Below are 14,096 nucleotides of genomic sequence, written 5' to 3' on the forward strand. Positions count from 1 at the left end.
CTTGTTTTACAAGAGTATCTTTTTTCCATTATGTTTTACAAACATGACTCTAAATTAAGCAAATACTATCAACATGCTATACATCTCCTGTGTTTTTCCATCAAAAGCAAATGAAACTTGGCAGGGCTGTTCCAGAAACCACAGATATTTTGGGGGGGGGGGGGACAAAACACTTGTGTGCCATCTTTCTCATTTAACAGGTTTGGGACATGGACGTATATACAGAATTAAACTACACAAAACACTATGCACAAAGTAATCTTGCTTAACACACTCCTGTTTATTTTGAAGGTACTTAGCAGCTGTTACTGCTGAGGAGAAGCAATCAAGTAGTAAACATTAGCTGCAGTCTCTCCCTCCTTTTCTTGCTTTACTGCAGAGGCTAGAAAAATGTGAGGGGTGCCCCAACCAGGAATTTGTCATTTCTGGCAGCTTGCTCTGCCTTTTTGGGGCAGGCAGAGAGGACAGGAAGCAACACAGTGATGGACAGATCAGGTTCATGGTACGCTTAGAACTGCTTCCACATTCACCGTTTCTGAACAGTGCATCAAGAGCCGCTACAGATGCCACCACATTCTGAGCCCAGAATGATGGCAATGGGATCTAATGAGCAATAATATTCTTCCCAATATTTCACCCCATTTGGTGTGATCGCGGCACCTCCATTGGTTCCTTTTGTTCATTCTTTCAAACAGTCACTGGACTCATGGACCTCTTGCAAGGACCAGCCCTGGATGACATCGGACTGCAGGGTTGCGATTTGCTGGGTTGAATCCCTACTACTGGACCAAAACCTCACTGTGGTAATGTGTGAAGTCCACACTCAGGTGAGCCAAGGCCAAGAGGGAAGACGAAGCCTGTGCTGCTGTCTGTATGCCAGCCTTACTCAACCTGGTGCCCTCCAGATTTGAGAGACTACAACCCCCATTATTGGCCTGGCTGGCAGAAGTAACAGGAGTTATAGTCCAACACATCTGGACGGCATCAGCTTGGGTAAGCCATCCTTGATAGTACCTGAAAAGAACGAACGAGCGCCCACTTTTTCTCCATCATGGGTTCAGTCTTCTACACAGACGGTCGGGAAACAGGAAGGTAGTAGCAAGTTGCAACTCCCCTTCCAATCTACCAAGCTGTCGGAAGAGAGCGCAGCCGGAGCAAAAGACCGGCGAGTCTTTCTTTCGCCGTGCAACGCCGGGGAAAGGAGTGAACACGAGAGCACGTAGTTTGATCCGAGAACGCTGGAGGCTATCAGCCTCCATCTCTCGAGCGAGCCGCCGCTGCTCTTCCAATCCCACGGGCTGCTCTTCCCCACCCCCCTCCCCTCAGGTCTTTGGGGGAAAGTGAGCCAATCGCCCGGCTCGGCGGAGGTGAGAGGAAAATCAAAAACCTCTCCATTCCCAGCGAAGGGGAGAGCGCGCGACGGTTCTTAGGACGCATGCGCGCCTGGAGAGTGTTGGGTGCCTATAACAACAACAGAGAACGCGAGGGAGCGAAAGAGTCCGGGCGCACCACCAGTAGCTCCTGGCAGCGGCGTCTGCCGGCGTCGGGAACCTCAGCTAGGAGTTTTGCAAGCGCCGGTGGGCAGGATCGAGGGGCAAACTCGTCCTTTTGCAGAAAAGTACCGGCGAGATCTGCGTCTGGGGCTCCTGCTCGCCTCTGCAGACCAGACGAAACAGCGGTCAAGAGGAACCGTGTAGGGCACGGCAGGGAAGACAGAGCCGGGAGTGGGAGATTGCGCTCCATCGCGGGTCTTTCCGACCCCTCTCCGCTCTTCCAGCTAGAGAAGCTCCATGGGCGTAAAGGACTTCGGCCGGAATCCCGACTTTTGGATATGGCGACTTCCCTCTCCGGACTTGGAGAGGCAAGAACTGGGAAGATGAGAAGCTGCTGAAAGTGGTCCTGCAGCGGGTGCGAGCTGAAAGCCAAGCGCGCGGGAGAGGCGGGCGGTGTCTCTCGCCAGCCGCCAGGTCGCCCCCTGAACCCCTTCCCTCGTCTCCGCTAGCCACGCGTGCCCGCGACGCGCACTGAGGGATCTCCGGGTGTGTTATGGTTCCCGGAGCGCTTCGCTCAGTCCCACCTGTCTGGGCGCAGCCGCCCCAGGCTCGCCTTTCCTGCCTTTCCGTCTGTAAGAGGGGCTCGCTGCCGAGGGCGCTACCTTCCGGGCAAGGCCACGGTGGTTCCCCCCCTCACGGCTGGGATAGTTGTGTAGCTTCCTCGGGCTGCGTCCTCGTGTTCCCTAGTAGTGCCCACGCACCCAGCATCTGCGGCCTCCTTCGGACCAATGACAAAGGAAGTCGCGCGCGAGATGCTGAAGGTCCTCGACAGCCAAGAGTTCGCGAAGCGACCAAGTGGGGCTAGAAGCCCCGGCGTCGCCAAGTGACTCGCTCGAGGAGGGGGACCTGAAGATACGGCTTTGCATTCTCCTGGGCTTCTCAGCCTCCCGTGGTGTCGGCCAGGAGCGGGTGGACTGCGGACTCTTTAGGGCTCACTTCAGCCCGACCCCTTCCGCCGACGGCAGGCTCTTTTCTTGCCCGACAACCTTTAACCTCTCCTCCCCCGGTTCTTCGCCAGTTGCTGCTGCAGCGAGGTGACAACAAGCTGGCACTTAGTTAAGGGGTCATACTAGTGGTTATTCCAGCACCCAACCTTTGACACGCTGCGCCTGGCTTCACAGCGGAGCGCGCCTTTCTCAAGCCGGCTTCTCGCTCTCTCAGTCTCTTTCTTTCTGTCTCGCGCGCGCACACAAACTTCTGTAATTGCTGTCTGTGTCAATCCAGGCAGCCAGAAGAGGAGCGGGCGGCCTGTGTCGCTGACGGAGCCGCAGAAGCCGGGCCAGGCGCCGCCGCTGTCCCCCGCCCGCCTCGCGGTGCCATGTGGCGGGGCCGGCGTTCGCGGCTGCTGGCGGCGCCGGGAGGGCGGCCTCTGCTGCTGCTGCTGCTGTTGCTGCTGGTTGGACTGACGGCGAAGGGGGCGCTGGCCAGCGGCGAGTATTGCCACGGCTGGCAGGACGGGGCGTCCTGGCGGGAAGGTTTCCAGTGCCCGGAGCATTTTGACGACGGCGACGCCACCATTTGCTGCGGCACCTGTGCGCTTCGCTATTGCTGCTCTCGCCCGGAGGTCCGCCTGGATCAGGGCATGTGCGACAACGACAGACAGCAGGGCGGAGCGGAGCATGGCCGGCCGGACAAAGACGTGCCAGATAGCACAGCAGGTACGAAGTGGGAAGCCTGGTATTCTCACAGTTGCATGGCTCTTCTTCGTCTCCCAACTTTCCTTTTTCCCTTTGGGATTTGGTGATTTTGCATATTTCCTTTAGATAGCCGGTGTAGTATTCATGTTGGGAAGTACACAACTTAAAGAGCAATGGGCCCCATTTTACTTGGGAATATGCATTTATTATAGAAGATAGTACTTCTGATAATAGATAAATGAATATGATGAGCCAGTGTGAGGTACTGCCCAATCAGCCAATCTGAGACTGTAACTTGCTGAGTAATTTGGATGTTGTTCGGCTGGTGGGTTATCTTGCTTCACCTCTGGTCCTTGATTCTCTCCTGGGTGCTTTAGCCTTTAGATCCAGCTCTATCTAGCTCCACCTTTGGCACCAGGTGGCAGCCAAAACAGATCTACCTGTTTACCTGACTCAGCAGTAGGAGCACATGGCAAGACTGGATATTTTCCTCTGTGACTTCAGTAGCACCGAAGTGATAATTCATTGAATGGAATGTGCGAATGATGCCTTTTTAAAAACTCTAAACGTAGAGAACGTGAAAGTGACATAAGAACAGGCTCTGATCTAACACAAAACATTTGGGTTATTTGGATACATATGGATATTGTGATGGGATGGAAAATATGCATTTTAAATTGAAATGCATATTATTTAGCCTCTTTGTATTTACTCACATAACAAGAAGTTTAGAGCATGCTGCCAAGCATACTCAACATTAATATTTGTGTAGTTATCCTAAGTTCAGGAATGCCTTTAAACTTGGCTTTTGTGTAAAGGTTAGGGACAGTAGTTTCAAAACAAGCCTTTTGTAGTATATATTTACAGGTATCCCACCTGTGAAACTTTCTGAAACTTCCAGAAAAGTTTTCCAAAGCTGCTTCCCTCAAAATCCCCTTAACAATTACTGTACCATCATCACAGTGCATAAAAAAAATGTCTTTCATCCATGTGCAAAGCTCCATTTATTGTTCTGATGTTTCAGTGTCCTCATTCTTTTTTCCTCCTAAACTTTTGTGACCCAAATAATCTGAGAAACTGTCATAGGATGTACACTCAGCAGATTTTTCAGTGTCAGAAGTCACTATTCTGGGATGTTTTCTGAGCTGCAGTAAATCGCGTAAGTTTCAGGACTGAGAAATACATCATAGCTCAACAGCATGAAGAACATCATGGTGCAGAAGGCAACTGAAAATGTAACTATAATTTTGTGTGTTAAGAGCAGGGATTGAAAAGGGAACAGTCATAAAAAGAGACAAGAAAAAAGATTTTCATGGTATAAGCACATGACCAGTGGCAGGTAACTGAGTTGATAATGTCTCGGTTTTAAAAGCCTGCAAACTGCCTTTGCACAGTCATTTAGCTGGGAGTGAATCCCATTTAACCTAATTAGTCTAACTTAGCATGTATAAGGTTTTATTTCCATTCCCTGATTTTTGAGCAAAAATGCACAGTTAAATGCTTGTTGAACTACCCCACTGGAAACATGACTGGACCGTATCTTTAAAGTAATCCTGCAGCTGATCTCTGTAATCCATTTTGTGGTGTTTTGTTGTAATATTAATGACCTGTATGGTAAACTGCATACTGTCAAAGAAGTAATGGTGTGTGTGTGGGGTGTCTCTTTGTTTTTGAGAACATAAAGTGAAAAAACAACTTGTTAATAAACACAGGGGCTAAAAGCCAAAAGAGTAATATTCTGTTAAGGCATAGTTTTAAAGGAATGCTACCTTGCTGGATTGCAGAGTTAACTATGAATGCAGTAGACCATAAAAGTCACAGGGATTTGGAGCGGGGGGGGGGGAGGATCTTTTAAGCAGAAGCTTGCTGTGAAATAACAGTGTAATTTAACTAGTGTGGTATGTTGGTTAAAGTATTGTTGGACAAGAGTTGGGGAGAGTCAGGTTCAAATCCCCCTTTAGCCACAGAAACTTCACTCTGTCATTTTGCACCAGTCATTTTCTCTCTGCCCATCCTAATTCACAGGGTTGTTGTGTGTAAAATGGAGAAGAAAGTACTTGAGCTGTTGGAGAAAAAGTGGGAGATAAATAAAAATTCCTTTTCCTTGGGAACTATTTTTTTTACTTAAATGCAAGTCTAATGCATTAATTTAACCAGTCATCTAAAACTCATGATGTGTTTCTATGTGCCCGTATTTGTGTATTTCTGTTGGATTATGTATTACATTTGTATAATCCCCAATAACATTATTATATTAGTGCTGTTCTTCATAGTCAGTCCTCAGTAGGGTCCTCTGGACAAGCCCAGCTTGATCAGTTGCCTTAGTTATAGATGGAAGACTGGATCTCTCAATTCAACTGGGGTCTTCATATGCCAAAAGCTTGTTATAAATGCAAACCACCTAACAGGATATCCATATCCATTAGTGGTTCCGTTAAGTAATTTTAGACTCTGGTGAATGGTTTTGTGGGGTGGGGTCCGCTTTTAAAGAAAAATATATATTATTTCACTTGCTTCATCCATTTGGGGGAGGGTAATCTCTTAGTTGGGATTGGAGTTGGAGTCCTGCATTAAAGTCCTGCTGCCAGAACACTTTTTGTAGGCCTTCAGGTCTGGTAAACTTTCCACAGTAGAGGCTTTTCCATATGTACTGGGATGCTGATGATAACAGTACTTAATATAATAATCCTAGTGGGGATAAGAAGCCCTAGGAATATAGTTTCAATTGGGCTCCAAAGCAGATGTCTGAGCCAATAAGGAAGCATCTCCTCTAAAATGTGGCCTTGTGAGAATTTTGCTTGGAGACTTTCAGGTGCTTAGAGACTTTTGATGAAAGGATGCACCTAGAGGTTTTGAGCCAGGATTAATTTCATTCTTTTCCAAAAAAGTGTTTTTGAGCCCTTGAGATGCCTATCTGCAGGTCTTCAAAGCAGCTTTGTCTTTTCTCAGCTATGCCTCCCAATTTCTGGAATAAAGACTGCTGCACGGTTCCAGTTGCTAGCAGTTTCACAGGGATCTCACATTAAGCCATCAACATATCCCATATGCAAATCCTGATCACTTCCTAGCTGCTGATAAATTTAAGTAGCACCTACCTACCTTGTCTTTGTTGCCATCTCTCATCCTTGTTTCCTACATTCTGCCTCATCCAGTTGCTGTTGCCACTCTGCACCAGCTTCTCCCATTTCCTAAACTTGCATCCAGGTCCTCTAATTTTCCTGTCCCTCAAGTAAAACCAAGTCATGGCTTATAGACTATATCACAGAGAACTGGGTTCACAAAAAACACTGAGGTAAAATTAAGCAGATAACATTTTCAGTTTAGCTTGGTATATGAACCCAGTGAGAGACAGAACCCATTCTGCTCAGCTTCAAATGAAGGGCAGCATTTCAAGCTGAGAAGGTAGGATTGTGTGATCTGGATTTGAAGGGGAAAAGGTAATTCAGGGTGCACATGGACACATGCTCAACCCTGTCAGCAGCTCCTTAAACATGTTTTTCACTTAGGAAAAGGTGCAGCAGCTTTTAAGAAATAGCTGACAGGTGCTTCCATATGCTCTGAATCAGCTGTTCTCCTTTGCATATAAATAGCTGTATAGCTGTACTAAGTTTTCCAACCTTGATCAGTTGTGCTTTGCCGAGCTGCAGTCTATCTGAATTGAGTAGAAGGGAAGGTAAAAAAAATCTTCAAGTTGAGCATGAATTTCGATGGCTTCATGTACAGTCCCTATCCTGTAGTTTTGGCAACAACATGGGAGTGGTGTACCATTCCTTGATGGTCTCCCAACAAAATATTAACTGAGTCTGGCTGGATTTAGTTTCTAAGCCTAGTTAAGGTCAGCCAGTTGCTGCCACCTAGCTAGGTACAGGAGAAGATTGATATTCCTGGGACCTGATTGTTCTGGAGATCTGACTCAGAGCTCTGTTGACCAATCAACTGTTTTATCCCCAACAAATTAGTTTAGGAATTTTTATTCCTGCACAGTTAGAAGATAGGTTGGCTGAAATTTGGGATAGGGGGTCTCAGCTGAAAACCCTTTTTTGGAGGGGGGTCCCTCTTCCAGGTTCTTCTCCCTTTATGCATGGACCCTCTCCATTCAGTGTTTGCCTGAAAATAAACAGTAAGCAAAAAACACAATAGCAGCCTTGTTGGCTATCAAAAAGAAAACCTAAAATTCATGTTGAGGCAATATCTGCATTAGGAGAAATGAAAATTTACAAAATAATTACAAGCTTTTTTTTTTCAGGTTGGATTTTATACTTCAGAAACTAGGGACCTGCTATTATCTGATTCCGCTTTCCAGCAAGTTTTGGGAGAATCCTTGGTACAACCTAAAACCACATCAGAAAGTGATGGATTAAAAAGTTTGCATGGATTAAAAAATGTAATCTGCCACAAAAATGTCCCAAATATTAACTGTAACATTTTTTCATTCCTGCCCTCCCTCCAGATTTTAATAATCTTCCTTAATTAATGCTATGTTCACAGGACATACTAGCCAACCACATTTTATAATAGCATGTTGCGTAAACAATGTAAAAGTGTTCTTGAAAGCCTGAAAGCCTGAAACTATTTTGTAAATCCTCAGTTGCTCAAATAAGGGTATTATCTTAATATGGATTTTGGATGATTTACTTAATTGCATATGAGGGTTATTTTAGCATTAACCAAGCTCTGTGCAGTGATCAAAGCATTTCATATACATTACTTTAATCTTGTTTGGTAGGTCAGTATTATTATTCTCATATTGCAGATGAGAGATGAAGGCTAATGGATGGCTGAATTGCCTTAGCTTTCTCCAGTCTGATATTTGGGATACAACTCTTTTCAGACATAGTGTGCCCAGTGACTGGGTATGATGGTAACTGTGGTGTAAAATATGTGAAGAGCACCATGTGAGGGGAAACTGGCAAATCTACTTGTTTAGATTAGAGAACTGAGCTGGGACTTCCTGTTTCCATACCTTTTTTGTGCTTTCAAGTCAGTGTTGACTTCTGGTGACTGCCTGGACTATTCCCTGAAGTTTTAGTGGTTTCCTATTGCCTTCTTCCTAGGGCTGATACAGAATGACTAGCCCAAAATCATCCAGCTGGCTTTTTGCCTAAGGTAGGACTAGAACTCATGTTCTACCAGTTTCCAGCCTGATGCCTAAACCACTGCACCAAACTGTCCCTCCTTCCATCTCTTAGTCACCAATTATGTTTATACAACATGCCTACCAGAATCATAGTTTAATTCATTAAACTTAAGTTTCTGCATTTGTATAACACACTGAACTATTAATAATCATACTGGCTGGATTCATACAACAGTATGATAGCCAAGGCATGCTCTGTCTTATGATGAAAGTCATGGGACATTGGGAGGCTCTACCCTTCAGCTTTTTAAAAAAATATCCTTGAAAGGAAACACTACTTTGGCCTGATGCGGTGTGCATTTAAGGAATACTCTGGGGAGACTGCTTCTCTTCTGTGCCAGAAAGAACACCTGATTTTAATTGCTAATTCTCTTCAAATTGCAGAAATTCCAGAGCAGCATACTCTAGACCTATGGTAGGTAACTTGATGCCCTCCAGATGTTATGAACCTCAATTCCCTTGCCATTGGCTATATTGACTCAGACTCATTGGCAAAAGTGGGAAAAAGTAGACATGTCTTAAGTCATCGTTAATCTTACCCAGAATCTCTTTCATACTTTATGAAATGTTGAACTTTCATTTCTCCCCTTGTCCTCCATGATAGGAAGAGCAAATATATTTGTCTTGCTTTCTAGATGGTGGCATTTCCTATAACATCTCAAATAAATGGTGTCTCAGAGAAGCATATTCCACTAACACTATTTTAAGTTGATCTACTAATTAAAAAGAAGAAAATTTTAGAAAAAATTAAACTTTTTAACAAAAAGGACCAAAAGTAATACAGCAGTTCATATAAGAATCTAACCTAGGTGTTATAATATGAATGAATGAATAAATAGCATTACTTTAGAATCGTGCCTATGTGTGATTTATATTCCAGAATTAAACCTAGCCTTTTGACTTCTGTTTGAGAAAAACTTTCCAGCAGTTTTTTTCCTGAAATTTATGAATTCATCAGAAGGTATATTGTAATTGGGGCTAGTTATTCAACTAACTAACCTTGGGTGATCTAGAAAGCTAAACAGGCTTAGCCCCAGGTAGTATTTGAATGGGGAATCATCTAAGAATTTCAACTGTAAGCTAAACTGGGAAAACAATAAAATATTCTGAAAGAAATGAAAGGCAACCTGTTCTGATATTGTGTTCATGTAGTTAGCAGGAGCTGAGTTTGACTCAAAAGTTTGCCCTTTTTTTATTCCTGAAAACTCTGCATATTGCAGAAAGTTATTAATTTCATTTAGATTTGTTTAGGGGTGAATCCAGAAGAAGGCAATGGCAAACTACTTCTGATTAGTAACAACAAAGTACAGTTTCTCCAGAAGCAACAGGAGTAGGGCTTGACCGTTATGTATATGTACAAATCACATTGACATTAGTAGAGATCACACTACACTTCAATATTTTATTAAACTTACTTCTATTAACTTTATTAATTTTTGCCTTGAATAGTGCAATTCTAGATGTGTCTACCTAAGTTAGATTCAGTGGAATTGTAGACTCAGGTTCAGATACCCAGCTGACTATGGAGCTCACTTTGGGCCAGGCAGTGCTGTCAACCCAACCTATTTCACAGGCTTCTTGTCAAGATGAAATAAGATCTCCCAAGCACCTTGTCATGAGCTAGAGGAAGAGCAGGAATAACGATGGGGTGGGATGTCAAGAGGAAAATTAGTGCATGAAGTTGTATCATTTATTTCAGTTGTTACAGGTAATGGAGGGAAAGAAGGGAGAACTTGTCATGTATGGTGCCATTCTGGGCCTTAAATAGTTTCTGATTCCAGGACCTATTGCATTTGTGTAACAACTCAAAGCTAGTGTTTTCCAAACCTGGTTCCTTCCAGGCATATTGAATTCCCATCATTCTCAGCCACATGCTCAGCTCTTTTGGTACACAGTATACCTGGGGTTCAGTAGGGTTGGGGAAACTGCTTTAGCAGTTCCTTGTTTTCTTTTCTCTTGTTGGAGGTAAGAAAAGTTAGTAGCAAATGTCTCATTATCGTATAATCTGTATTTTGTACTGGTAGAAAATCTCTTCACAAGCTTCTCTCTTCTGTTGGCAGTGCCTATTTATGTGCCATTCCTTATTGTGGGGTCTGTTTTCGTGGCATTCATCATCCTGGGATCCCTCGTAGCTGCTTGCTGTTGCCGGTGCCTGCGACCCAAGCAAGAACCCCAGCAGAGCCGAGCTCCTGGAGGGAATAGGATAATGGAGACAATCCCCATGATTCCAAGTGCCAGCACCTCCCGCGGATCATCCTCACGTCAATCAAGCACAGCTGCCAGCTCCAGTTCAAGTGCCAACTCTGGTGCCAGGGCTGCCCCCACCAGATCACAAACTAACTGCTGTTTACCAGAGGGGACCATGAATAATGTATATGTCAACATGCCAACTAATTTCTCAGTACTGAACTGCCAGCAGGCTACACAGATAGTGCCTCATCAAGGGCAGTATTTGCACCCCCAGTATGTGGGGTATGCTGTGCAACATGACTCTATGCCCATGGCCTCTGTCCCACCTTTTCTGGATAGCCTGCAGAGTGGGTACAGGCCAATTCAATCGCCATATCCCCACAGCAATAGTGAACAGAAAATGTACCCAGCAGTGACTGTGTAGCTTTAAGAAAGGAAGGAAGGAGGAAACCAAACCAGTCCCACTGACGCATCAAGCAAAGGAGTAGTAAAAGCAACAAACTGTACAAAACAACACTTTGTAAATAATTTTGGAAAACCCATGCATGTCAGACAGTATTTATACCTGGTGTTGCAAAAAACTGTATGAAGGTAGCATTTCTAGTAATGCCTCCCTTCCAGTGTATAATTCATAAAGGCTAAGAATTATGCTGAAGGAGGCACTTACATTTCTGTTGCCAAGCTTGCGTGGATGAGTGATTAAATGCCCCTCAGGTACTTCTCGGTCAGCAGTATTTGCCTAGAGAATAGAAAACACTTTGTAATGTGACAAGACAATATTTTAGGAGTATCTTGTCTTACCTTTTTGTCCTAAGTACAATTACTCTTCATGTTGCACCGACAATCATGCTTCACAGTAGTAGGCTAAATGGTGCAATGCTTGTTCGTTACATAGTCCTAGGAAATTAATGCTTAGCTCAGTGGTAAAAATGTAGTCATTCCACAGTAGGAAGTCCATATTCAAATCCTGACATCCATCTTTCCCCCCCTCTCTTTTTAAGAGTTCTGTAGCAGTTGATCTGAGAGATCGTCTGCTGCAGAATCTGGAGAGCCAATAAAGATGGACAAATAATCTGACCTCATATGTGGCAGCTTCAGATGTTTTCTTTTCCTATTCATACAATGTTTATTTTCCAATGGACTTGAACTTTTGATTTATAGACTGGGATGTAAGGAACTGAACCAGCCATGCTCGGTGCAGAAGCAAGGAAACTGGGATTTATTTCATAATCTCCCCTTCCAAATAGCAAGTTCTCATTACTCCATTAAAAATTGCCTTTCAAAATGTTCTCACTAAGCATTCAGCCACTGTGACATACCCCCTCAGGAGCATGAAGATGTCTGTGCAGTCCTCTGGATTATGGCCATGGTCAAGAACATTCAGCATTTTGCAGAAATGTTATTTATCTCAGGCATTTTCAGATCATAGTAAATAATTTATTCCAGTTAAAATACCCACAAAAGCCCCAATATCTGTTTAACTGACCTGTGAATTTCAGCGTTCACTGAATTTGCTCCCAAAGGCTACTACAGCCCTTGAAAACTGCATTTGGGAATATCAATAGCATGAGATTTGTGGATTGTAGCCAATACTTCATCCAACCTGTTCCTAACTCCCGTTACATTTGATTGAAATACAGAAGTCACATCTACATCACAAGACTTGACTTGGACCTGAGAAAAGGGATTCATATTTAACATGAATAAAAGCAGTCCAAATAATTGCATACATGGAAAATCCTGCACAGCTTTCAACATGGAGTCCAGAGGAAGATTTAAATTGGCAACCACCAGGAGAATCAGAAATTAACAGTAACGATATAGAAATACTTAAGATGGGAATGTGAGAGTCCACAGACTTCCATGTAAAAATGTTTTGTTAGCAAAATATTTCTGCAGGATTGGAGAGGTTTTTTTTGTGGAAGTTAAAAAAGTTTAAATGGCATTGAACCCAGAAAGGATATTGCACTATTCCAACTGATCCCATCTACAGTATCTCGTCACCTCCAAAGTGTTACAGTATATTTATCATTTCTTATAAAGGTTTTTGGCAGTTATTGCATTTGATTAACAAATCTAGCTCTTAGCTTGAAAATGCTGTTCAGACCTCCTTGTTCTGAATGGATCAGTATGAATTTGTCTTAGAAATGGGAAGTGCTTTGGAGCTAACTGGGTTAGATTCATTATCTTCTAGGAGGTAGATTAGGCCTTTCTAGCTGAAACTAAAGTCAGTGGTCTTGGGCTGCAATCCTTTATATACAGAACTAGAAGTCCAGTAAGTCCAGTTGATACCAGTTGGGTTTGCTTCTGAGTGCATAGAACTGCACTTTCTCTTCCCAAAATTCATTGCACATGTCCTGTAACTTACATGAAAATCAGGTGAATCTTTGTTTACTTGTTTGGGAAAAAAAAATAAGTTAAATATTGTAGAAACTAATTTACAAGGGATTGGGATATGCTTTTCATTGAGAAATGTATGAATGTGAGAAAGTTTATTGTATATTTGTTGATTTAGATTAAGGCTTGAATTAGGAATTGAGCATTGTTGCTGAATGTCATAATAGTGGTATACGATAGAAATATAGCATGTGTGAGAATAAATGGGACAATTAGCAAATGGTTCAACACTAAACAGGAAGTAAGTCAAGGATGTGTGATGCAGTGGGAATGGTGTGCTTAAGAGCTGTGGGATAAAACAAGAGAAGGTAAAAATTGATAAACGAATGTTATTGAATATGAACGTGAGTGACCAGGATGAAAGAAGTATCTTGAGGTGGTATGTACATATGGCGAGAACTAACAAGGATCAGATTGCAAAATTAAAGTATGAAGTAAGAATGAATGGGTTGAGAGGCTAAGACCAACAAAGTTGTCTTAGGTCAATTGATGAGGTCAAAAAACGTGAGAAGTATAAAGAACAAAAGGCAATGTATGAATATGATGTAAGCAAGGATGTATGCAAGCATAGAAAAGCAGAGAGGTGAAATGAATAGTATTATGTAAGCTAGTTTTAGTTGCATTTTCTTTTTCTTATGTAATTCTTTCAATCTCTTTGACTTATTAGGTCTTCTTTTCTGTGCTCTGCATAACTTTGCTAACCCTGAAAGGGAAAAACATAATGTGTATGTATGTATATACAGGGAAAGGCTTTTGAGTTGTAATAAAAATGGTTTGTGATGTGGTGTTTTATACGTCATGTAAAATAAGTAAAATATTGTTAATGTTTGGTTTAATTTTTTAAATTTCTTAAAGAGCATTTGAGTGATTCTTACAAGTGGAAAAAAAACCTTGTTTCATAATAAATATTTTATGGTGTGATTTGTATTTCCTCTTTGAGTTTGTTACTACCCATTTTTCAAACACTAACCCTTTGGTGCCATCCAGTGGTTATGTGGAGTTTTGCAGGCCAGATCTGGTAGCCGTATCACAAAGCTGCTGCTGGAGTGCTCAAGAAAGGAGCTCTGCATTAAGAATGTGGAGGGAGACCATACATCTCTGAGATAAATTTTGGAAAATGCAAAGCAAAACATAGAATACAGCCTTTGGAACATGAGAATTCTTTGGAAAGAGAAATGCTTT

The 14,096-nt window shown here is 43.0% G+C and overlaps 1 protein-coding gene across 1 annotated transcript; it reads left to right on the forward strand.

Moving 5' to 3' along the window:
- Nucleotides 1–292: 292 nt before the first annotated feature.
- SHISA2 (shisa family member 2) lies at nt 293–13,828 on the forward strand. Its single transcript, XM_088140681.1, has 2 exons — nt 293–3,211; nt 10,388–13,828. The coding sequence occupies exons 1-2, from the start codon at nt 2,872–2,874 to the stop codon at nt 10,939–10,941; spliced, it is 894 nt and encodes a 297-aa protein (XP_087996807.1). The 5' UTR covers nt 293–2,871; the 3' UTR covers nt 10,942–13,828.
- Nucleotides 13,829–14,096: the final 268 nt, after the last annotated feature.

Source organism: Python bivittatus, unplaced genomic scaffold (genome assembly GCF_059951505.1).
Source record: "Python bivittatus isolate LINGU-HERP-01145 unplaced genomic scaffold, Pbiv_v1 ctg000340_np1212, whole genome shotgun sequence".
In the NCBI taxonomy this organism is placed as follows: Eukaryota; Metazoa; Chordata; class Lepidosauria; order Squamata; family Pythonidae; genus Python; species Python bivittatus.